At 40.1% G+C, this 22,015-nt stretch overlaps 1 protein-coding gene across 1 annotated transcript in view; it reads left to right on the forward strand.

Moving 5' to 3' along the window:
* Positions 1-12,150, forward strand: part of LOC136740495 (tumor necrosis factor receptor superfamily member 16) — a 55,939-nt gene extending 43,789 nt beyond the window's left edge. Inside the window, exon 6 of the mRNA XM_066698442.1 lies at positions 4,436-12,150. Coding sequence (XP_066554539.1) covers positions 4,436-4,743 — 308 coding nt within the window. The 3' untranslated portion in view covers positions 4,744-12,150. The remainder of the gene's footprint in view (positions 1-4,435) is intronic.
* Positions 12,151-22,015: the final 9,865 nt, after the last annotated feature.

Consider the following 22,015-nt stretch of genomic DNA (forward strand, 5'->3'; position numbering starts at 1 on the left):
ATTAGCAGGTGTGCTCTGACACTGCGCAGATTGACAATGGGAGATATTCCACTAAGGAAAGAAAACAAAGGGAAACTGCTAGTAGGAAAGTCCTGAAATGTTTGTACCTCAATGCCAGGAGTATAAGGAACAAGATGTTAGACCAAGAAGCCACAGTGCTGGCGTGTGATTATGATGTTGTAGGAATAACAGAAACATGGCTTACAGAAAAATGATGGGGATAAATACAAGTTGAAAGGATACACACAGTTTAGAAGAAACAGGCAAAATCGAAGAGGTGGTGGGGTTGCATTATATATCAGAAATGACATTGAGGCAGAAGAACTCAAATTAGATTCTAGTAATGAAACAATCTTTGTGGGTTAAACTTTTGAATAAAAGATCTGGAGGATTAGTGGTAGGAGTGTGTTACAGACCACCCAACTCAGATATTCAGAAAGATGTTGCATTGTACAGTGTAATCAGGACTGCATGTAGCAAGGATGTGGCTGTTATAATGGGCAATTTCAATTTCCCAAACATAGACTGGGAAAGCCCAGTTGGGACTGCAGAAGCAGAAATAGGAACGGTTGAGATGATAAATGACTGCTTTCTAACTCAATTTGTCAGGGAACAACCAGGGAGAGAGCATGCATTGATCTTTTCAAATGACCAAGATAGAGTCAGAGGGACACTAGTTAGAGAACCAATGGCAAACTGCGATCACAATATGGTTAGCTTTGATGCATACTTCCAAAAAACAAGGACCAAGTCTAAAACAATGATCTACAATTTTAGAACAGCAAACCTTGACGGTATGAGGGGACACATAGAAGAGTTAGACGGGAGCACACTGGATACAGATTCAGTTGAAAATGGATGTTATATTTTAAGAAATGTATACCAAAATATTTATACCAAAAACATTGGCCAAAATGGTTTAATACAGGTATTAAAAAAATATCAATAGGAAAGAAAATGTTGTATAGCACATACAAAAGGGATAGAGACAAAACTAAATTCAAAGAATATTTTGAGCTGCAAAGAGATCTTAAGAAAAGGATCAGGAAAGCAAACAAATGCAAATCATTTTTTTCAATATTACAACAGCAAGATGTCAATAAAGGAGGAAGTGACACAGATAAAGGGCACAAATGGAAGTATCTTGGAAAACAAACAAGATGTGGCAAATGTTCTAATTGAGTATTTCACAGAGGTTTTTACAAAAGAAAAAAAAGGATAACATGACACAGGTTAAAAATCAGTCCAGTCAAACCCTAAGAGAGATCAGGATAAATGAGGAGGAGGAACTAAAGGGACTAGTAGAATTAAAAAAACAAATCACCTATGCCAGATGGTATATTTCCAACAGTACTTCCCTCAAAAATGAGGGAAATTATTTATAGGTCGCTAACCCAAATATTCCAAATGACACTTAGAACAGGGGATGTGCCAAATGAGTGGAAGACAGCAAATGTCATACCAATCCACAAGAAAGGGGATAAAACTGAGCCAGGAAATTACAGACCAATCAGTCTCACCTGCATCACCTGTAAAATGTTGGAGAAAATTATTAGACAGAAAATAGAGGACCATCTTAATAAAAAACATATTCTTGGAGATAGTCAACATGCGTTTAGATGAGGCAGATCATGTCTTACTAATTTGTTGGAATTTTTCGAACACGCAACTGCAGCTGTAGATCACGTGAAAGCATATGATATGGTATACTTAGATTTTCAAAATGCTTTTGATAAGGTTCCAACCAAAGACTGATCCAAACAATGTGGGGAATCAATAAAAAAGGCAAACAGAATGTTAGGGTATATTTTAAAAAATGTAGAATTTAAAACAAGGGCAGTAATGTTCAGACTGTGCACTAGTTAGAGCTCATCTGGATACTGTGGACAGTTCTGGGCTCCACACTTCAAGAAAGATATCGCTGCTCTAGAGGCAGTTCAGAGGAGAGCAACCAGACTTATTCCAGGTCTGAAGGGAATGTCCTACTGAGAGACTGAGGGACTGAACCTACTGTATGTGGGGACTTAATTCAAGTCATCAAAATCATGAAAGGCATCGACCACGGACCTGGGGACACAAATGGAAATTGGGCTTCAAGGCATTCAAGACGGAAAACAGGAGACACTTCTTCACACAGAGAGTTGTCACAATCTGGAACAAACTCCCCAGCGATGTGGTTGAAGCTGAAAATTTGGGAACATTTAAAAATAGACTGGATAGGATCCTTGGATCACTTAGATATTAATGGACACCAAACGAGCACGATGGGTCAAATGGCCTCCTCTCGTTTGTAAACTTTCTTATGTTCTTATGCCAGCAGTACCACTTCAGTACCCAATACCGGCAGGGGCTGGGGGGAGCCCTGGTGTTTAATAGGTGCTAATGAGGAGCAGTGCTGTCTTTGAGGCTGAGCTACACTGGGCATTCCCAGGAAGCTCCTGCTACTGCTTACAGCAGCCAGACGAGATTTTTTTATTTTTTTATGGATTTATCATTCATGTTTAATTTCAAACAACTATTTTTTTCTGCTTAATAATAATAATAATAATAATAATTATTATTATTATTATAATAATGATAATAATGATAATAATATTCATAATCATAATTAATTGTATCCTGTTCTTGAACTCAGCTCAAGCACTCATGCCGTTTCACAGACAAGTTAAAATAAAAACTATTTTGCAGCTACCCTTTGACTAACCTCAGTCATGTCAAAAGAGCCTTGGGTGCCCTGGTCTCTTTAGAGACACGTGGTTGAAGTGAATACCATCCGGTTCTTGCTCCTACTGTTATTGTGTAGGGTTTTGTTGCCACAAAGGTGCTGAAATGCATGTCTTAAACGAAACCACACGGATATATAAAACACACGCCCATCTTTAGACTTCACTCGGCATTGTGACATTGGCCCTTCTCGGGACAAAGCCGCCTAGTTCCTCTTCTGTCAGTTGCGTCAGACCTGTTTGCTGCACCGACGTGAAAGCCCATATTACCAGGGTTCAGGTCATGGCTTTAGACTCAAAGGTGCTCTTAATTCCCCTTCTTACACACTGATCCCTTTGAACAAACAGGAGCTTTGGTGTGTTATCCCTGCCGGTTAAATGTAGCCCATAAAACTTTAGGAGAGGGTGTAGACTGCTTTTTAACATTTTAACTGACTGCTCCAGGGCCCTGTGAGCAAGGCATTTGATTTACATATCATGTGACCTTTATGTTTTTTGTGAACTAGACCTGCTTCAATAATAAAATAAAAGCACAGAGCAAAAACAGAATGAAACAAAACAAAACAAAAACAGCATCTATTTGCACCCTGTTACCCATTTACTAGTTTTAAACACTTTTGAGCGTGCCTTGTAGAACCGGTTTAAAATCCTCAGTAGAATCTTCCGTGCGATGAAGCAGTGGATAATACTGGGCTAGGTGGGGTCGGGCGTCTGTCAGTCTTCTCAGCTTAGCACAGCACACAGACCATCTCCCTTTTCTTTCTCTCTCGTCGGAGGAGGAGGAGAACTAAACTAAAAACATATTTTTAAGCAAGTAGGAGTAGTAGAAGTAATAGTAGTATATTGAAATTGGATTACCTGTGACAAATAAAACTTACACATAATATGTAAATATTCTCAAATGTTTGACAGCTGATACATTAACCCCAGTGGTGGGAATAGTTCTACTGGGGGAAAGCTGTAGAGCTCGGTAGAACTGAAGCCACACATTCCAGCTCATACTGAGTTAGTGCTCTCATAACTGGATACACAGAGCCCCTAGTGGCAGAGTGTCTCACTGCAAGACCCTAGTGCTGTCTGCCAAGCACTGAGCCTTCACAGTGCCAGTTTGTGTTGTTGTTGATTAAAGTGACAAACCAAATCAAACTCTCTTAATCACATGAACCCATGCTTTTTGTTTTACTTCCTCAAATGTGTCATTCATTTCTGTGGCTTTCTAGAAAAGAACATGTTAAAAGTGGAAGGATTTCAGTGGTTTTTAGAAAGAGTAAATGCAGAATCATGAAAAACAGGCTGTTCTACAGAATGTAGTCAATTTTCTGCAAACAGAGTCATCCAAGAAAAGCTAATCTAGTTGACTTAGAAATGCTTACATCTTTATAATCTTTCCCACTCCTTGAAACACACAAAGTAAACAAAGGGTAGCGGGTTCTTTTAGGTCATTATTTTGTATAAATTATCACACAGTCTCCGCTCTGTTCTTTGTCCCTCCATCAATTCTAGTCGATGTCTTTGAAGGGGGCAGTGCTGGACACCCCCCATCTAGCTCATGATGCTATTAAGCCTTTTTGGAAGGATCCCCTATGAAGTGCAGTCCACCCACGAGGTTTCAGTGGGTTAAATGTTTCGTTAGGCAATCCTGCCCAGATCATCTTTGCTTACTCTTAGCTTGCGTGGGACAGGCCTTGACTTTCTGCTTTCTCTCCCTACAGTGGTGAAGATAGATGGTGGGCCCTACCCTGGCCTGCCCCCCCACAAGCGAGAGGAAGTAGAGAAGCTGCTGAACGGGGGCTCCGAGGAGGAGACGGACTGGTGCAGCCTGGCAGGGCTGCTGGGCTACCAGGATGAGCACATCGACTCTTTCCGTCAGGAGGAGCACCCGGTGCGAGCGCTGCTGTCTGACTGGGCCAACAAGGACTGCGCCACCCTGGAGGCTCTCTGCACAGCCCTGCGTAAGATGAAGAGGGAGGACATCGCGGAGAGCCTGCGCCCTGAGCCCACCGCCACTTCTGCTGTCTGAGGGCCCCAAGGCCCAGACCCCCACTCCCCCCTTCCCCCTTGGCCGGGTCTGGGAGCAAGGATGGGAGAATGGAAGGATGGGGGTCAGCAACCCCTTCCCAGAGACCGGCTGGGCTGTTTGGTTGGTTGGTTGGTTTCAGGGGTATTCTCATGAAGGATTGAGGAAATATGCCAAGGAGTGGAGTCTAGACCCTGCCTCCACAGCCCCCACTGCCCCCACCCCAAGTCCCTTCCCTCTTCTTCCTCCCACGCCCTCTAACCGTCCTCTTCCTCCTTCTCCTACTCCTGCACTCGCTGCCCTGCCAATGCTTCATAAAAACTTGTGTGCACTGAGGCATCTATCAGTATTGTACTCCTTCCCAACTGTCCCTAGCCCGTCCCCGTCCTCGTCTCTTTCATTCGATCTCATGTTGCCTTTCGGGACATAGAGGTATCAGAAGCTCACAGCACTGTGACTCACAAGCGCCCTGCTCTTGCCAAGCTCGTGTTTGTAACCATAGCCATAGTCCTACCCATAATCCTCTGTTAGGAGTCTGTTGGAGACCAGATGAACTAGCCCCTTCCTGCAGCTGTCAGCCCTCTCCCATATGGTCTCTGCTTGTACTCGCCAGATCTGGGAGTGGGGAGGGCCTGTACAATCTCTCCAATATGTACATAACCCTGTCAGTGTATCATGAATAAGAAGCCACCCCTCATGTGTCTTTCAACTTACCTGTCTGGTTCTGTGCTTCATCTCCAGTTCCCCCCGCTGTACTCGGGCTCTCCCCTTCCAGCTCCCTCACTGCCTCACTGTGATTTATAGACGTGGTGGTGTTGGGGGGGGTTGTCACTCTCTCCTCTCAGTTCCTTAGCTGCCACTGTTTCCCGACTCAATTGAATCTCTTTTGGGAACGGAACCTGTGAAAAGAGTAAAACAGCAATCAATCCAGTTCCATCTCCTTTTACTTCATATATCCTTTTTTAGGAAGTATTCTTTTGTCCCCAATTTAGACCGAAAAACATCCCTATATTAATCCCATTTAATTGTATATTCTGTAAAATAAAGTATGCCGTTGTATGTAATTCTATACTAGTGGCCTACTGGCATCATGGTTAGCTGTTAGGGGGCAGAGGCAGTGTTCCCTCCAGGAAGAGAAGTTTTCTAATAGGCCAGATGTACTGAAGCCACACCTTGCTTGGGTGGCAAGACAATGAACCACTGTCTTAACATGAAGATGTGCTTTGGGAATCGAATGACAACTGGCTCAGACATAGATCAAGCCTGGACTCCACAATTGTGACTCGAGAATCCCAATTCGAATTTTTAAATGCTTTTTTTTTTCTTATCTCTTAATTTTCTAGTGTTATTTGCTGCTTTGACAAGTCAGTGGGGGCTCTGTAGCTTGAATATGCAACTTGTAAAGAAATACAGTAATCTGCAATGGGAACTAGAGTTCTCCGTGGGCCAGTGGGGAGAACTAGAAGGAACACAGGTTAACAAGCAGCCGATCTGGCAAGTGCTTGAGCGCAATACACACCAAGACAATCTTTCTTTCGTATTTTCTAGACTGTTTCTAAAAAGAGTGCTGTAGAGGTTTCAATACAAGACACTGATTTTCATGACACATCCATAAACAAACCAAAAAAACCCCAGTAATTAATAATGTGGGTAGGAAATTAATCAAAAACAATGCCATGTCATTTTATATGGTATGAATACGCTTCATAATACATACATATTTACTACCCTGGGATAAACACTGCAGTTTCCTAATGTCTGCCATATGTTCAGTGTTTATAAATATGGCACAGATTCCAAAACTATTCTTGACTGATTTGTATTTAGAGTCACAGTTTTGTTTAATGTATTTTTTTATTGCCAAAGTATTAATCTGTACCATGCTTACTTGCAGCAGACTCCCTTAGCCTGGGTGCAGTAACAGTTCAAATGAAGCACCTGTATTATGAAGTGTATCCTGCAGTACTCAGTAGCTGTTGAACTCTTCAATGGTTTGTTTCACATGAAGTGAAGTGTCTTTATCTGAAAATCTGCTGTGCCCCTGATGGGTACAATGCCAGACCAACTGTATACAGTTCAATATTTGCCTCAGGAAGTGGTTAAAGTTAAATTTCAGGGGTATGTATTTCTCAGGGTTATCTGGCTCTTGCAGGTCATATTGATTATATATACAGCAAAGAGTATTCTGGTTCCATTAAAAAATTATGCATGTAAACAAAAACAAAGAACATTATACCTCCTAAGCACCAGTAGCAAAATTCAAGAAGTTCAGACTAATAAGAACACAGTTCTAAACTGCAGTTTATTAATACAATGTCTGAACTTGCATCACTTCTTGAATGAATTTGTAAACACACTGGTTGCGTAGTTAGGACAAGATATACATATTATCTTGGTATGAAGGGTGTGCTCTATGTGGACATGTAAACAGTAGATCTAAAGTGAGCAAAAGTTGTCATTCAGTACAGAACACTCTCCAAAAAGACATACCCATGCATTTTAATTTTAACACTACCCTGCATTTTTTTTTCTCCATGCTGTACAATCAGGGAAAATGATAACTTAAACCAAACAGGCTGTGAACTGCCCTGACTGGTCAGAGCTGGAAAGCTCAGCAGTTAAACTGTAGAAAGGTGAAAGGAGTGCTGGGCTTGGTATGCTAAGCTTTTGACAGAGTGTGAAGTTAACCTAAATTAATAAGTAATAGTTACACTGGTGGACTGGAGGTGATTATATTATCATTGTAATAGAGGAAACCTCAATATAAAATAAATAAATACATACATAAATAATAATAATAGTAATAATAAATTCATAAATACATACAAAACCCCCCCCACACACACACTGGCCAAAATCTCAGCAGATCATTTTTGTCTGGACTTTTTAAAGCCAGTATTGATAAGGTCTAGCTCATGGCTGTCCTAGCACAAGCTTCCACCAAGAGTGCTATTTGAATCCCACAGCCAAGAGATCATGGGTTTAAAGCCAGGATGTCCCTCTCCACAGCTCTCCCTGTGCTTCTGTAAATGGATCCACAACTGGGTCATAGAAGAGTGAAAAAGTGCTTTTTTGTTTTCTACAGATACAACCTTTGTGGCTTTTAATTAATGCTGCAAAGGAGAGAGAACTGTGACCACACCTGAAGGGGGCTTCCTTATAGGGTTAACCCACAATCAGTACGATAATATATTAATTGAAAAGTGACTAGCAAACAGTCCTTCAATACAATGGCACAACAAAGAAAGATCCAGTAGGATCTGAATCAATATATTTTTCTTGGTGAATATGTTTTACTTTCCAAGGATTGGGCTGATGGTCTAATTCAGAAATGCTGCATCTGGCTCTACAGAGTAAGTGACCATCACCTAAGTGTCAATGAGCTATTCCACTTCTGAGCTATACTAAACCTGACAGTAGTTACAGGGCCAGATTGAAACAAGGGTATAATAGAGCAATATGTTTTTTTTTTTTTTTTTTAATGGAACGGGTTGTTGCCTTTAACACAGTCTCAGTAAACATCCTTTAACACATTCCAACACAACCGTGGAAACATCGCTTAGAGCTGGTGAGTCTGGAGACTAGCGATGACTGGCTGAGAACTTAAATTTGTGGACCACCACAAACGATGAAGAAGGTCAGTAAGGAGGTCTTGTGCAGTGCATTGTAACTGCCCAGGGAATGTGTTCTGTCCAGCCTGCCAAAGAACCTACAATGGGACCTGCTCAGATGATTTAACTGTGGCATTGTAAACCTTAACACACAATACCGCTGAATCGCGAAGCTCACTGTGAGAGAAGTGCATGCGAGTGTTGGTGCTCGCTGCTTCCTTATTTATTCCTTTTTCTTGTTCCTGCTTTATTTTTAATTCGAATAAAGCCTTATTTCAGTATGCTGCTGTTGACATCAAAAGAACTGGACCCTGCTCTGTGAATGCCCCACCATTCCAACCACATCTGGAAAAAAACATCTGGATCCCAGTGTTTACAGTGGAAGACCGAGGTGTGCTATGAAAGTTCACTCGAGGCTTCTTAAACACTGAACACTAGGTATGGGGTAGCTGAACAGTCATTATTTATTTAGCTCTGCTTTCTGAAACTAGCAGGAATTAAGCAGGACTGCTGGCTCCTTGGGATGCATGCAGTTAGTAAATGATTGATACTGAGCCATGTACTCAGTCAGTCTACATTTGTAGCCCCCTTGACTTCTCTTCAGCCACTGCCTTTGGTTGAGTGGCTGCAGATAGGACTTGTACAACATTTTCCACCATGTTGCTGGCACCTGTTTATTAGTTTGTGTGTACAATAACACATCAAAACTGCAGGCCACTTCACATTTCCGTTTTGATTTTGTAACATAATTGTTTCTTTCCTACCCATTTTGAAAATCATACCAGAAGCTCAGTTTGGCAGAGAATGGCCCTGCCATGAGGCTAGGTACAGGTTACGAAAAAGTCACTAGCATCCCCTTGCGTGATCTCATCCCATTAGAGAACAGAGCATCCAGTCAAGACAGCAGCTTTGTGTTGCAGAAACAGCTCCGTCAAATCACTCCAAATCACTATCTCATATTTTTTTGGGGCAAATCCCCTCTCAAGGTCACTCTGCAACAAAGAAAGCAAAAAAAACATCCGGTTTATAAAGTGACCAGATTTTGAATATTTAAAAAAGGGGGAAGAAAGAAAACATTTTTTTCAGTATCTGTCTTCATCAGTGTTATTAAGGGGGGGGGGATAATTGTATACATTTCAGTTAGGAGGTGCATTAACTGCCATCATTGACAATATTCTTATCATTACCTCTTTACTCTGATGTGCAATTTTATTATACTTCAGTGAATAGCAGGGCAATCGGGGTATGGCAATGCACTTAGATATTATGACCATTTTAACAACGCTTGTCTGCAGGTTTAGGAACTAGGTTATAGGCCCATTAAAGAAGACATGCAAGAGAGCACATAATGCTTTGCAAATATAGCTGACATAGCTGTATATACTGTGTCTATGGTGCCTACACTGACAGTTAGACACTAGACTAATAAAACTAGTGAAGACAGATTTCAAAATGTTTCTGTACTCAACGCTATCTCTTTCTTTCTTTTTGTTATTTTTATTTCTTGACTGAATGTCTTAAAGCAATTATGAGTGTCAGTTCCTGGTAACATACAGTACCTATATAACATGTAAATATTCTAAATGAAGGCAAATTTTCCCCACTGTAAAGATTATTATTATTTTTTTTTTTAACAATTATTTTGTGTTTTGTTGATTTATCTGTAATACTACAATAATGTTTTTGTAGCACTTATAAGTGTAAATATGTATTCCAAAATTCATACTGTATCACAAGTGCCTGGGTTTGTATCAGGTCTCTTTTTTTATGTTTTTTTATTTTGTATTATTGTTTTTCTGTTAACAATTGCAGATTGTAGCCTCTGCACAGGCCTGCATTGGTGCCCTGTTAATGTGCAGTGGCCATACTGAACTAACTCCCCATTCTCAGGAGCCAATCATGAACACAGACACCACCATGCCCCAGCACCTGACAGAGCTTCTGCGTTTCACTGACTGACTAGCATATTCCTGATTGGACCTGATCATTGTTGTCAAACAGCTCATTGGATGATCTAGTTATGTTTTTCAGTTGTGTACTTTACCATGGCGGAATTCATCTCAAAGTAAAACAAAAAAGTATCTATCTTCATATGCTTAAACAGCCAAAGTTGCAATTGGTAGAACTCTGCAGGAAAGCCTTGAATAAGTTCTGTCTTCAGTTTTAATGAAATTCTGGAACTTTTGTTAATTCCTAATGTGCTTTCTTTTGTATAAAACTGTGCTAAGATTTTTTCCTATGGGAATCTTGTGGGTCGTGAATTGAGATCTTACAGTGATTTTTAGATTGAAAACCACATTAGAGAAATGGAAATGGTTTATGTTGTCCCAATACAGGTATTTCAATTGTGGCTTTGCTGTGGTTTAATGCCATTCAGTGAATCTTGAAAACATTCCAGATCTTCTTTTTCACAAGGACTTCTTAAGGACACATACAGCAAGAGCATAATTTCTGGCCAGACTACCATGTTACTATGAAAAGCTTTGGTGACAAAACTCATTCATCTTAAGATGACAAAGACAGGACCAAAATAATTCAATCCAAAAGAATGGAGTGTGTCTTTAAGTTCCAGAATGCCACACAGGTTTGTCTTGTAGACCAACTAGAATCCCTTAAGAATCAATACAGTCGAGTCGAATTTAGTTGAGCTTTTCTTATTTTGTATAAAAAGTAGCCTGTAGACTTACTGTGCTTCCCATACTCAATTTCTACCCCTCAGGGTTTGTAAAGGTCTTCAGTGCATCAGTTCCAGTTGACAGTTGTTGATCTGCTGTTTTGCTTTGCATATTCTGCAATGCTCTGACTAATGACTGAACTGATTTCTCCCCAGATTTAGTCCTTTCACCAAAACATTAAATGTACAGGCACTCCCTGGGTTACATAACACGTGACTTATGTAAATTTGACTTGCCCATAGGCCCCATTTGAAATTTGCAGAGTTATGAAACTTACATCAGATACATAAAGAGCAAATAGTGCAATAAGTGAGTTACCAATTTATGGAGAGATTTGCAGAACGGAAGGTATTGTCAAATTGTTACCGATTCTACTCTTTTTTTTTTTTTTTAAGATATTTAGATGGTGATTAGTTTTTTTTTTTTTTTCTTGTGGAAGGGTCAGGGTTCTCCACTGATGAATGTGATGTTGGAGTCCAATAGCCTTTTCTTGAATTGCAGTCACAGGGGTGCCATTAGCTTTATTTGTAACACACAAGGTGAATCAAAACAGGGGTCTGTGTTTCATTGGGCGGTGAGGCCAGAAGATGACAGTTCCTTTGGTATGAGAAGGCCAGTATGAGATTTTCAGTAGATCATCCCATCACATCTCGAAACAGTCAAACTACTGACACTACTACACTTAAGAGGTACTGAAGTCAGAATGTATTAGGAGATTTATATGCCTACTGATACTGATATTTTAAGAGGGTTAGGAGTTTAGGATTTTCACTGATCTTCAGTATTGTTGCCGGACATGTTTAAGTGTCAGGGAGTGCCATCGGATTCATGACATATGGTCTTATGCTCGGTGCCTGGAGATGTGTAGGGAAGTATTGTGTCCTGCAGAGAAGTGAAGACACCTCGCTGCTAGATGCAGAACGCCTGGAGGAGCTTACAGAGGTGCTGGGGCTGGAGAGCTGGATTCTGAATCAGGGTTCCTGGAAGAAGTGTTGTTCAAAGCTGAATGTTCTCTGTACTTACTAATAATGTACACTGTATAATGTAAATGTGAATTTATTATTCAAATTCTTACCAACAAACAATAAACAATAAAACATTAAAAACAAACAAAGCAAAACCAAGCAGAAACAAGTCCACTGCCTGTTTGTAAGGGGTCCACCTGGAAAGGAACTGCTCTTCAGTTCGGTTTTATCACATGAGTTTTAGAGGTGATGACTGCTGGCACTTGTTCCCATCAGGCACTTGCTTGGAAGGATTCCAGAGCAATTCTACCCCTCACATTACTAATGCTCATTGAACTACACCACCATCGACAACATGTTAAAAAAACTCATGGGCAAATCTGTGGTGAATAAAATATTTAGCCAGCAGGCCAAATAACAGTTTAAGCAGAAACAGGAAGAAGGAACCACATATGAGAACTGAAACAGAAGTAAACCATACACATTGTCCTTCAATACACAGATGGTGATTGATTTTGACGGTGAATCAGACACATTGTTTGTCTTTCTGCATACAGTAATTTATCATTGTAATTTTCTTATTGTCTTTTTTATCACGCCAATTCACACTTGAAAGGAAAGACAAGCACAATGATAAAATGTACACAAATGAAACATGCGGACAATTATCCTCAGTCAAGGAATGACAGACAGACGGCTGAACTTGCTTAAACTTCACGTGGGGAATCAAAATAATCTCCCCAAGAATGTGCCGAACAATACAGAATGTTTAAGAGAAAATATGTAAAAGTATAGTTTATTGGTGCCCTTTCAACAAATATGGAGTCTTGATATGTCCCTTACCGGTTAACAATAATAATCAGCAGCATCATCCTTATATTAATTATTTGGAAAGACATAAAAGAAAGAACATATAAAATTAGAGGGTATATAGACACAGAGACAGTGTGGGAAGGTTGAGGCTCATATTAGTCCAGAGGGAGGTGATGGGGGTTGGGCAAATTAGCTGGTTAAAGACTGGAATGTTTCCAAAAATGTACTAAATGAAGAGTGTCCTTCACATTTTCATCATAAAAATGATATGTCCACATAAATAACGTTATGAGTTTATTAGGAAAATGATCCATGCTGGGGGCTATGAGTCAGCATCTTTTTACTGAGACAGAAACATCAAGAAGCAGCACACTAAAAACAAGAGAGAGGAAGCAGTAAGCCAAGACGAAAATATATCAATCAATATTTCAAATTGTCTCTGATGAGGGCCGGACAAGAGAGAGAGAGAGAGAGAGAGAGAGAGAAAGACACACGCACACGCACACGCACACACACACACACACACACTGCAGAATGAGATACAGCTGAGAATGGGGAGAGAACAGCAGAATGCGGCCTTTTCAATTAGACAGCTGCTGACTCGTTTCATTACAAGATACCGGCCCTCTCCTCGCCGTCCCTGAAATAATTGAATTCCACATCGTGCCCCTTGGAGAAACAGAAGCAATCAGCTATGCCCGGATAACTGTGAAAACAAATGGGTTTCTTTTTTCTATTGGCATCATCCTGCGACTCTGTGAATTATCCGGCTGCAGTTTTATGTTGTTTCCGACGCGTAACTTGATACAACGCCCGAGATGCAGAAAGAAGCAGACTGGTTCAAGCAAAAGGTGAACTGTTCTGCTGCACGGCGATGAGTGATTTCAGTGCTGCCCTTTATTTTACAGAGTTTTCTCCTTTTCCACTTTTTCTTCATTTACCTGTCTAAAGTGGTCCACAAATGACCGTCCTTTCTGAAGCAGGCTAATCCTGATTGTTCTGACAAGTGCAAGTGGTGAGAAGGAAGTTAGCTTGGGAGTTGTTCCTGGCCTTATGTCTATATATATTTGGGATCATGTGATTTTGTGCAGGCCAGCATTAGAACGACACACACTTGCCTCACGCTGACTTGCACAGAGGTTTATTTTTTCTTATGACAGGTGAGTTTTTTACGGTTTTTTTTCTTAGCTGCCGGCGACTTTTTGCCTTTAAGAAAATGACAAACATGTTTTGGTTTTGTGGGACCAGGTGAGCCGGTAAATCCTGCTGAGCTGCAGACTGACGTGGCCTAACAGGCAGAAGTGATGAGGGACACGCCAATCACCCACCCATCTAAATGAATCCTTCATAACAGCCTCTGCATTTTCAAAATGCCTTTGGCTCCCTGACCTTTCAGTTCAAACTGCAAAACTGCATCATGGGTCACTGTGTGAGGGACAGAATACCAGTCATACCAATCATTAAAGAATGGACAAGTTAAAAGCTTGCTGCCCAAGAAATATGAATTGTCAAAATCCATCTGATCACTTTATGCTTTACAGTGCCGCACACCAGGAATTAAACCACTTGTAGTAAGGGGAAATCACAGTGCTCTTAACCAAGTAAGCATGTAGTATTTGCGTTTTGTAAAGATCCATTTCCAGATGGTTTCTTCCTGCTGTCCTGAGTTAAAGTTATCTGTCCACTTGTCCATTGTTACCTTTCTTAAATGTCTCCTTGCCAGAAGTCATGCTTACAGTTTTGGAAGTAAGACTCCACCGCAGGAGAAAGACCCTCTGTTGAGCTTCAAGTATAGACATGAACAGACCTGTTGAAGTAAGAACAACAACATATCCATGGTTTCCTCATTAATCCAGAGGTGTGGTCGATTTAGAAGGAAAGGTTATGAGTCATAACAAAAATAAGTCTTATCGGGGTCTTTATTTTCACCTGCTAAAATAAATAACATCTCTTCTGATCTCGGTTTCCCGGGATGCATTATTCTTTATTTTAATTCACACTGTGCATCTCAATCTTGAAAGGTAGGGCTCTACTCCCAGATTATACATTATCTAGCACAGTTGAATTAACCAACACTGTGACCTTCTTTTCTGTATGTAACAAGAAGGAAGCTGTCACTCAGTTCCAGCCTGGCTAATTGTATAGCAGGATCAATCTGGTTTGAAGAAATATATACACACTGCAAATTACAAAGTATGTTATATATGGGGGCGGGGGGAGGAAAACAAATCTATAAAGAAAATATGTATTGAAACAGCATTTACAAGAGCAAAAAAAACACATACACAAATTATAGCAAACACAGAGCTGCTGATACGTATTAGGCTACTTGATACTTATAAAACCAAGCACACCATAAGTGGTTTTATAGCACCAAAAATCCTCACCCTACAAAAAACAGGGAAATGCATCACAATTTCTAGCCTCAGCCCTTTGGCTAATCAATAAATGTTTGCAAACATTTAGGAAGCAATCATTTCAGTGATCTGCCCAATCGTCTGCAATTGCCTTGATTGTTTCTTGAAACATTAAACCGCTCTCACAAAAAAATGGATGCTTCAGTAGAGAGACTTCACCCTGTACACATACTACCCTGGTTTCTGCTAAGACTGAAGTATGTATCTGTTTAGTTGATGGTATTTTCAGTTACATTTAGCTTTTAGTTACAGAGAGTCCTGAGTTTATTTTTTCTCTTTGTTTTGTATAGTTTGTTTGGACTTATTTTTGCCGACTGTGATTTTTGGTTTCCTGTTTGAACACTGCTCTTTTTTGAAATAAACTTGTTTTTTTGTACTACTCCTTTGTGTTCCCACAACTTTGTCTCTCCTCCATAGAGCAGCTGGGAGGGCTCCTTCACAGACTGTTAGACCATTCTCGGGGGGAATTGCATTTTTAAATGTGATTACTCTGCTCATTATCCTAATATTTCCCACCTTGCGAAGGCCAAAAAGAAGAGTACAAGTTTTGATTGTTTGTATACAGTTACATAAACAGTTTAGGTCAACCTGACTGGATGCACTTGTTTGCACAGCATAATATTATTGGATTATTGTTCACATTATTTTTAAATACAGTTAGCCAGGTTTTTACCTGGAGAAATTAGTTAAGGGTCTAACAGCAGTGTCCGCGACCTGGGATTGAACCCACAAGCCTCTGCTCAGGAGTCCAGACTGCTGGACAATAGATAGTAATTGGCTAATGTAAACATCAATATAAGTTATCTATTCTAACTTTACTACAGATATTACATATTCATTTATTAAAACTCATCATTCTTATCATTCACCTCTTTCAGAGCTGTGTTCCTTTTCTCTTAGTGTATGGCATGTTACTGTCATCACTAATTTGCCCATTTAGACTGCTCTGTGGTTTTTAATCACATTGATTAGATTTACTATGCAAAACAAGTCAAAAGAACAGGGTCCGACTGCATAAACAAAAACTAAGTCTCTGTCTTCATATAATTATGAGCTATACTAACAATAGAAACTCAGTTAAAACCGTTGCATAAAACATAAGACTGGACTTACTTAGTCAATCAAACAAAGCATTTTGGGAATTAAGACATTTGAAAAATAAGAAGAAGTAGAAAAAAAAAACATGACCAATGCTTCTCTAAGACAGTTCGCAGTAAAAATCTGGGGCCGCAGGTGAAATGAAGTGTGTTAATACATGTACGCACTGTTGTATAAAATCAGTGTAACAAACCAATACATGGGAATTTATTGACGAACAATCTAATGTGGTATTCTTGGCAGCCCTATCGTGTTCCCACAGTTCTGCCCATATGGACTGGTGGCTCTCCTCCATTGGAATCCCCATAAAGATTTGGAATGGTCCTCACAAGCGCGCTGTATGCATGTCCAATTGTGTTTTCTGGCATTCAGTCATAAACACTTGGTCATATTTCTAAGTTGATAGAAGCCTACAGAGAACTCACAGTCCTGGAAGAAGGCCAGCGCTGCTTAAGAAGAACGTTCGCTCAGCATCTGGATTGAATGTGCTTTCCGAAGAGCATCTAACTAGGACATGTTCAAGACAAGAACATTAGCTGACCACCCATCAGCTGGGTTGCAGAGTCATAAAGAAGGGTTTATATTTGTTAGCTTTAGTTTTATACACCCAAATACAATACAATAATTGAACTATTCCAGCACTACCTTCGATTCTTAAACCCAGCTGCAAACATAACCCTTGCCATTACCTAAAAGTCTGAACATTAGCCCTAGGCCTACACTTTGTCCTCTCCTCTTCCTCTAATCCACTTTAAAACTGTACACATTTGTACAGACATGTGCCAGGTTACATAGTCTAGGTTTCTCTCCTGAAGAAAAATGCTGTGAGATGCAGTGTCTCAATGGACCATACACACACAAATTATTATTACTCAATTTCTTAGCAGACACCCATATCCAGGGTGACTTACAATTGTTACAAGATATAAGTCTCTTTGCAATTTCCAAATATTTCACATTCACTGGACTTTCCCATGGTTATTTAATGCACAACGGCTGTTTGGCGACTCAGCTTTGCTCTCTATCCCTAGCCTGTGTTTTTCATTTCCAGTGGGACTGCTTAACATTCCCCTCAACAAATTGGCAAAATCATCAATTCTTTTGGGGTCATTATCTATCAGTCCTTCATCATGTTGTTCTGACTTTGAACAGTACAGTTTGGTGAGCAGTCAGAAAAACACACAGTCTGCAAACTGATATAACTGGTGTACTAATTAAAAACTGAAACTCAAGGGTTTAAACTTAACCTGGAGCTGTATGTGCAGAGAAACTGGGATTTTTAAGGCTGAGTGTTTAAATAGACTGCATCGTTTAAATGACTCCTCTTTGTGCCTATTTAAGAGTGTATCTAGTCATCTCTGCATTTGTATAACATCCCTATAGACACAAGATCAACTTTGCTGATTAATTTGCACAAGACACTTATCCCATTAGATGTATGCTTAACCACGCATACATTATTGACTTGCCGAAGACAATTACTGCATAAGAGACAGGCTTAGCCCTACATATTAATTAACGAAAGGCACTTATCCCATAAGACACAGGATCAACTGTACAGATAAAAATACATAAAAAATGCTTCTAATACCAAATTACATCACTGCCTTTTTCTGGAGAGCCAAATGGGAGGCAGTGAGGTAGAATCTGCCTTTGATTCATTCAAGGCAACAGAGTTGGCCAACATCCAAAATCTTACTTTGTTCTTTGCAACTCAGCGCACTCTGACAGTCAATCTGCAAGCCATATGTTAGCAAAATCTTTGCAAAAAGAAAAGAATTCTCATGATGGAAGTTGTACAGAATAGATTAGGTGAGCAGTGGTATCCCTGTGTGATTCAGCTTAATTCCCTTTGCAAGGTCATTAATCTAGCTTGCCGTGTGTTCTGACAGGCCTGTAATTGGGTCGGGCTGGGCAGCAGATTGAGGGCATTCGATGTCGGGATGAAGAGCTATTGAGTCAGCTGTGTGGCAGGATAATGCTGCGCAGAGCAGTGCAGGATGCCGGTGTCCAGTTCTGTCTTTTGGGGATGTTGTGGGGAACAGACATTATTTACAGTGAAAACAGCATTTTGCCGTATCCTGTTATGGTTCTGTAATGCCTGTCAGAACCACTAACCATCACCATCCATTCAAAATATGTTTTTTTTTGCCTGCCTGCTGACCTGTTGGCATTAATGGCTCCCTGTCTCCCTCAAACAAAACCTGCTGCAAATGAAACCAAAGACCAGTCCTACAGGTCGACAGATTATAAACATCAGACAGATGCCCATTGCCTTTCCCATCTACTCCCACTCCATGAGTCAATTACAACCAGACTTTATGCCACAGACTCCACAATGCACGTGAGTATACACCACCACATAGTGCACAGGACCGGGCTTTCATGTGTTTGAGTCTGCTCCATGTTGGGCTGGGTGTTTTACCACTCTACACCACTCTGTCCCAAGCCCAGTTTGTCGTGTCTGGGGGACGGTGTGATTCTTACATTTTTGTATTAATATTAAATATGCTAATTAACTATACCAACGGAAAATGGCTATAAAAAGGTTTACTGGCAGGGAGTAAATGGATAAAGCACATGGACATCGTGAAACTGAATTTAAATAAAATCAAAAACAAACAATACAAGGTTTTGTTGACTAGTTCTACGAAGAATTCTGCTAATGATATCCTTGCATATGATTATTATATTTCTGAGCAGACACCCTTATCCAAGGCAACTTACAACTGAAACAATGTATCACAGTATTTATTTACATACAATTACCCATTTAAACAGCTGTGTTTTTACTACACCAATGCTCAATGATACAACAGCAGTGTCCTCCACCTGGGACTGAACCCTGCATGCAGGAGTCCAGAGCCCTACTCCTCCACACTGCTGCATAGACAAGTATACTACTATAAAGACATAAGGATGTTCCCTCCATGCATGATAGTTTTATTAAAACATTGTGTTAGCATACAGTGAGCTCATCCATAACTACCAAAAGCCATACATTCTACAGGCATGAACTCTAAGTATTACTGTATTGTACTGTACATGGCCTCTACTCACTCACTCACTTGATTGTTTGAAATGAACTGAATACAGACCCAACCCTCTCACACCCTGTCTCCTGAGGCAATGGTTTTGCAGGTTGCTGTGAGTAATTACCCCCACCCCCCCCCTGAGCCCCCCAAATGCCATCGCCATTAATATAAGCTCCACAAATATGTCCAGTCCAGTATTCTTTTAATGAGGTTTGTAGTTCGATTAGCTGTTTCCCACATAAAAGGAAGTGGGAGGGAAGCAACAGAACAGAGAGGCTGCTTTCCATTAGGGGCCATTGCGATGTTGCGGTGCTCAATGTGCGTTCAAGAACCAGGCCCCTTGTAATTAATAGAGTGCTTGGCTGCCTTTCAAATGGCATAGACGGGACCAACTTTAGGGCTAACGAGGTTCTATGACGGGCATGGGGGATAACATTCTGCAATACACTTTGAGGTGGGGTTTTCAAATTGAAGCTCATTACATAAATACATTGGTTAATAAGCTGAGCTATTCCCTTTTAATTAGACTAGGGGAGAAGAATGATTTGCTTTTTACTGTCTGACGGATTTAGTGCAGGAGAGTGGCTGCTCTTATTAAGAGAAAGCATAAAGTCAGCCATTTCCTGTTGAAACCTCTGCAATACTAGTGCATTAGTTGGTCTTTGCATGTGTACTGTTTACTGGCTGCGCTTTATTGCAAGGCATCATTATAAAGTTATTTCACATTCCTGGGGAAGAAACATTACATACCATGGAAGACACCTTTACATTGCACTTCAGACTGCAGACCTAACCTGTCCCCATTCTGCTGCCTTTCAAAATTACTTTTCTGTCCTAGCTAGCCAGAAACGGTTCAGGCGTGTTGATACCATTTAATGAATCTGGTACACATTTTGTTGCACATGTTTCTGTGCCATGCACTATTCTTGATATATTGCTTACATCATCACTGGTCATGCAAACAAACTGTTCGTGATTTTGTCAAACAAACAAAAAGAAAATGTAATTGAATCCATAAGGACTTACAAGGACTTGGCTGCTGCTGAGGAGCCACATTGGGACCTTAGTCTTATGTCTCAGCTGACAGACGGAGACAAACTGCTGAAGTTGGGGTAACATGAAGAGGCAAGTGGGGGAACTAGGACTTGAACAGTGACATCCAGATAATAATTAATTAACCACTACTGCCCTCGGCTTGTGAGCAAGATTCATTCAATTAAAAGGAAGAGTCTTAGCGCCGGATTAAATCAAAAATTTGACCCACCCACTATTAGAAAACTACAAATCTGTACATAGTAGCGGTTACATTTATGATTTGAAGAAAGAGGCATCTTACTTAAAATGAAGTCGCAACTGAGTACAGTTTTGTAGTTTTCTGTTAGCGGGTAGGTCAAAGTTAATCTGGCTCTTAGTCTTTTTAGAAAGGCCAGCAGCCCACTTTAAAAACATTACAGACTTAAGAAAAAACTATACTCCTCCAAGATGGTTCCTAGAACAGTAAACTGACAGTGCAAAATTGCATCTGCTAAGTGGAAACAGTTACAGAAAATCAGGCAATCACATGTAATATAAAATTCGACAAGCAAGAAGAAAAAAAAGGAAAATGCAAATGTACTTTAATTTATTTATGTGACAATCACTTGAACACTATATTTGTCAAGTCGGAACAGGCCACAGTGATATAGTTGGAGAGGCTTTTACACGTCGCCAAAAAATGCTGAATAGTTCTCTAGTTATTCACCAGACCTAAATATTTCAAGATGACAGTTTTGTATACGAATCTAATCAGGTTTACTAATCCTGTTAGTATTACTTTACATTCTCTGTTCCCACAGCACTGAGAAGGGCACGTATTGTTTGATTTACAAAATCCACCAAAAATATCCCAAACGTTCTCTAATTGAGACGTTTGCTGTGTAAATGAAATGGAGGGGAGAAAAATAATAAATAGCTTGAGGAGCTTGGGGTCTACCATTTGATTGAAGGAAGGCTTCAAAACAGGCTGCCAGTGAAAGAGGTCTGCAATGCTTTAATCCTTCTTTTCTGGGAAAAATATTTCTACAACATTCAAACTCTTAATTTTCAATATGTAAATTAAGGGGGAAAATAAACCAATTAGTAACAATAACAAACCTTTCCATCTGACATGAAAGTAGATGAATCTGTGAGCAACTGATTGATAGCCATTAATTCTATTCCACAGCCTTCTTTGGTCTCTATTTGCATGAACACCCTTTAACAAACCACGTTCACGTTCATCCTGATACCCTGCCCCCCTAGTCACCTTATACATTATACATTATACAAGTCAGGTAAGATGCTAGTCACAACTGAGCAGCCCACTGGAACAATACAATTAGAAGATTCTGACTAATGATTAAACCATTTTTACCCCACTGATTCTCCATAATGAGAATCAGTATAAAACGCAGTCGAAAACTTAAAACACATGTTAAATCAATAAAGTCACATGAGTGCCCAATAAAAGGGATGGATTTCAAAGCTATGGCCAACTGCAAAAATGTGTTCCCCTTTCCTTCAAATTAGAAATAAATACCAGCCAATAAGCCAACCCTGTGTATAAGCAAAACAACATTCAAGTAAAAATAGAAATATGTCTTTCTTCCATTGTTAGGACAACTCTTTCTCGATTTGTGCTTG

This window comes from Amia ocellicauda, chromosome 3 (assembly GCF_036373705.1).
Source record: "Amia ocellicauda isolate fAmiCal2 chromosome 3, fAmiCal2.hap1, whole genome shotgun sequence".
NCBI classification, from domain to species: domain Eukaryota; kingdom Metazoa; phylum Chordata; class Actinopteri; order Amiiformes; family Amiidae; genus Amia; species Amia ocellicauda.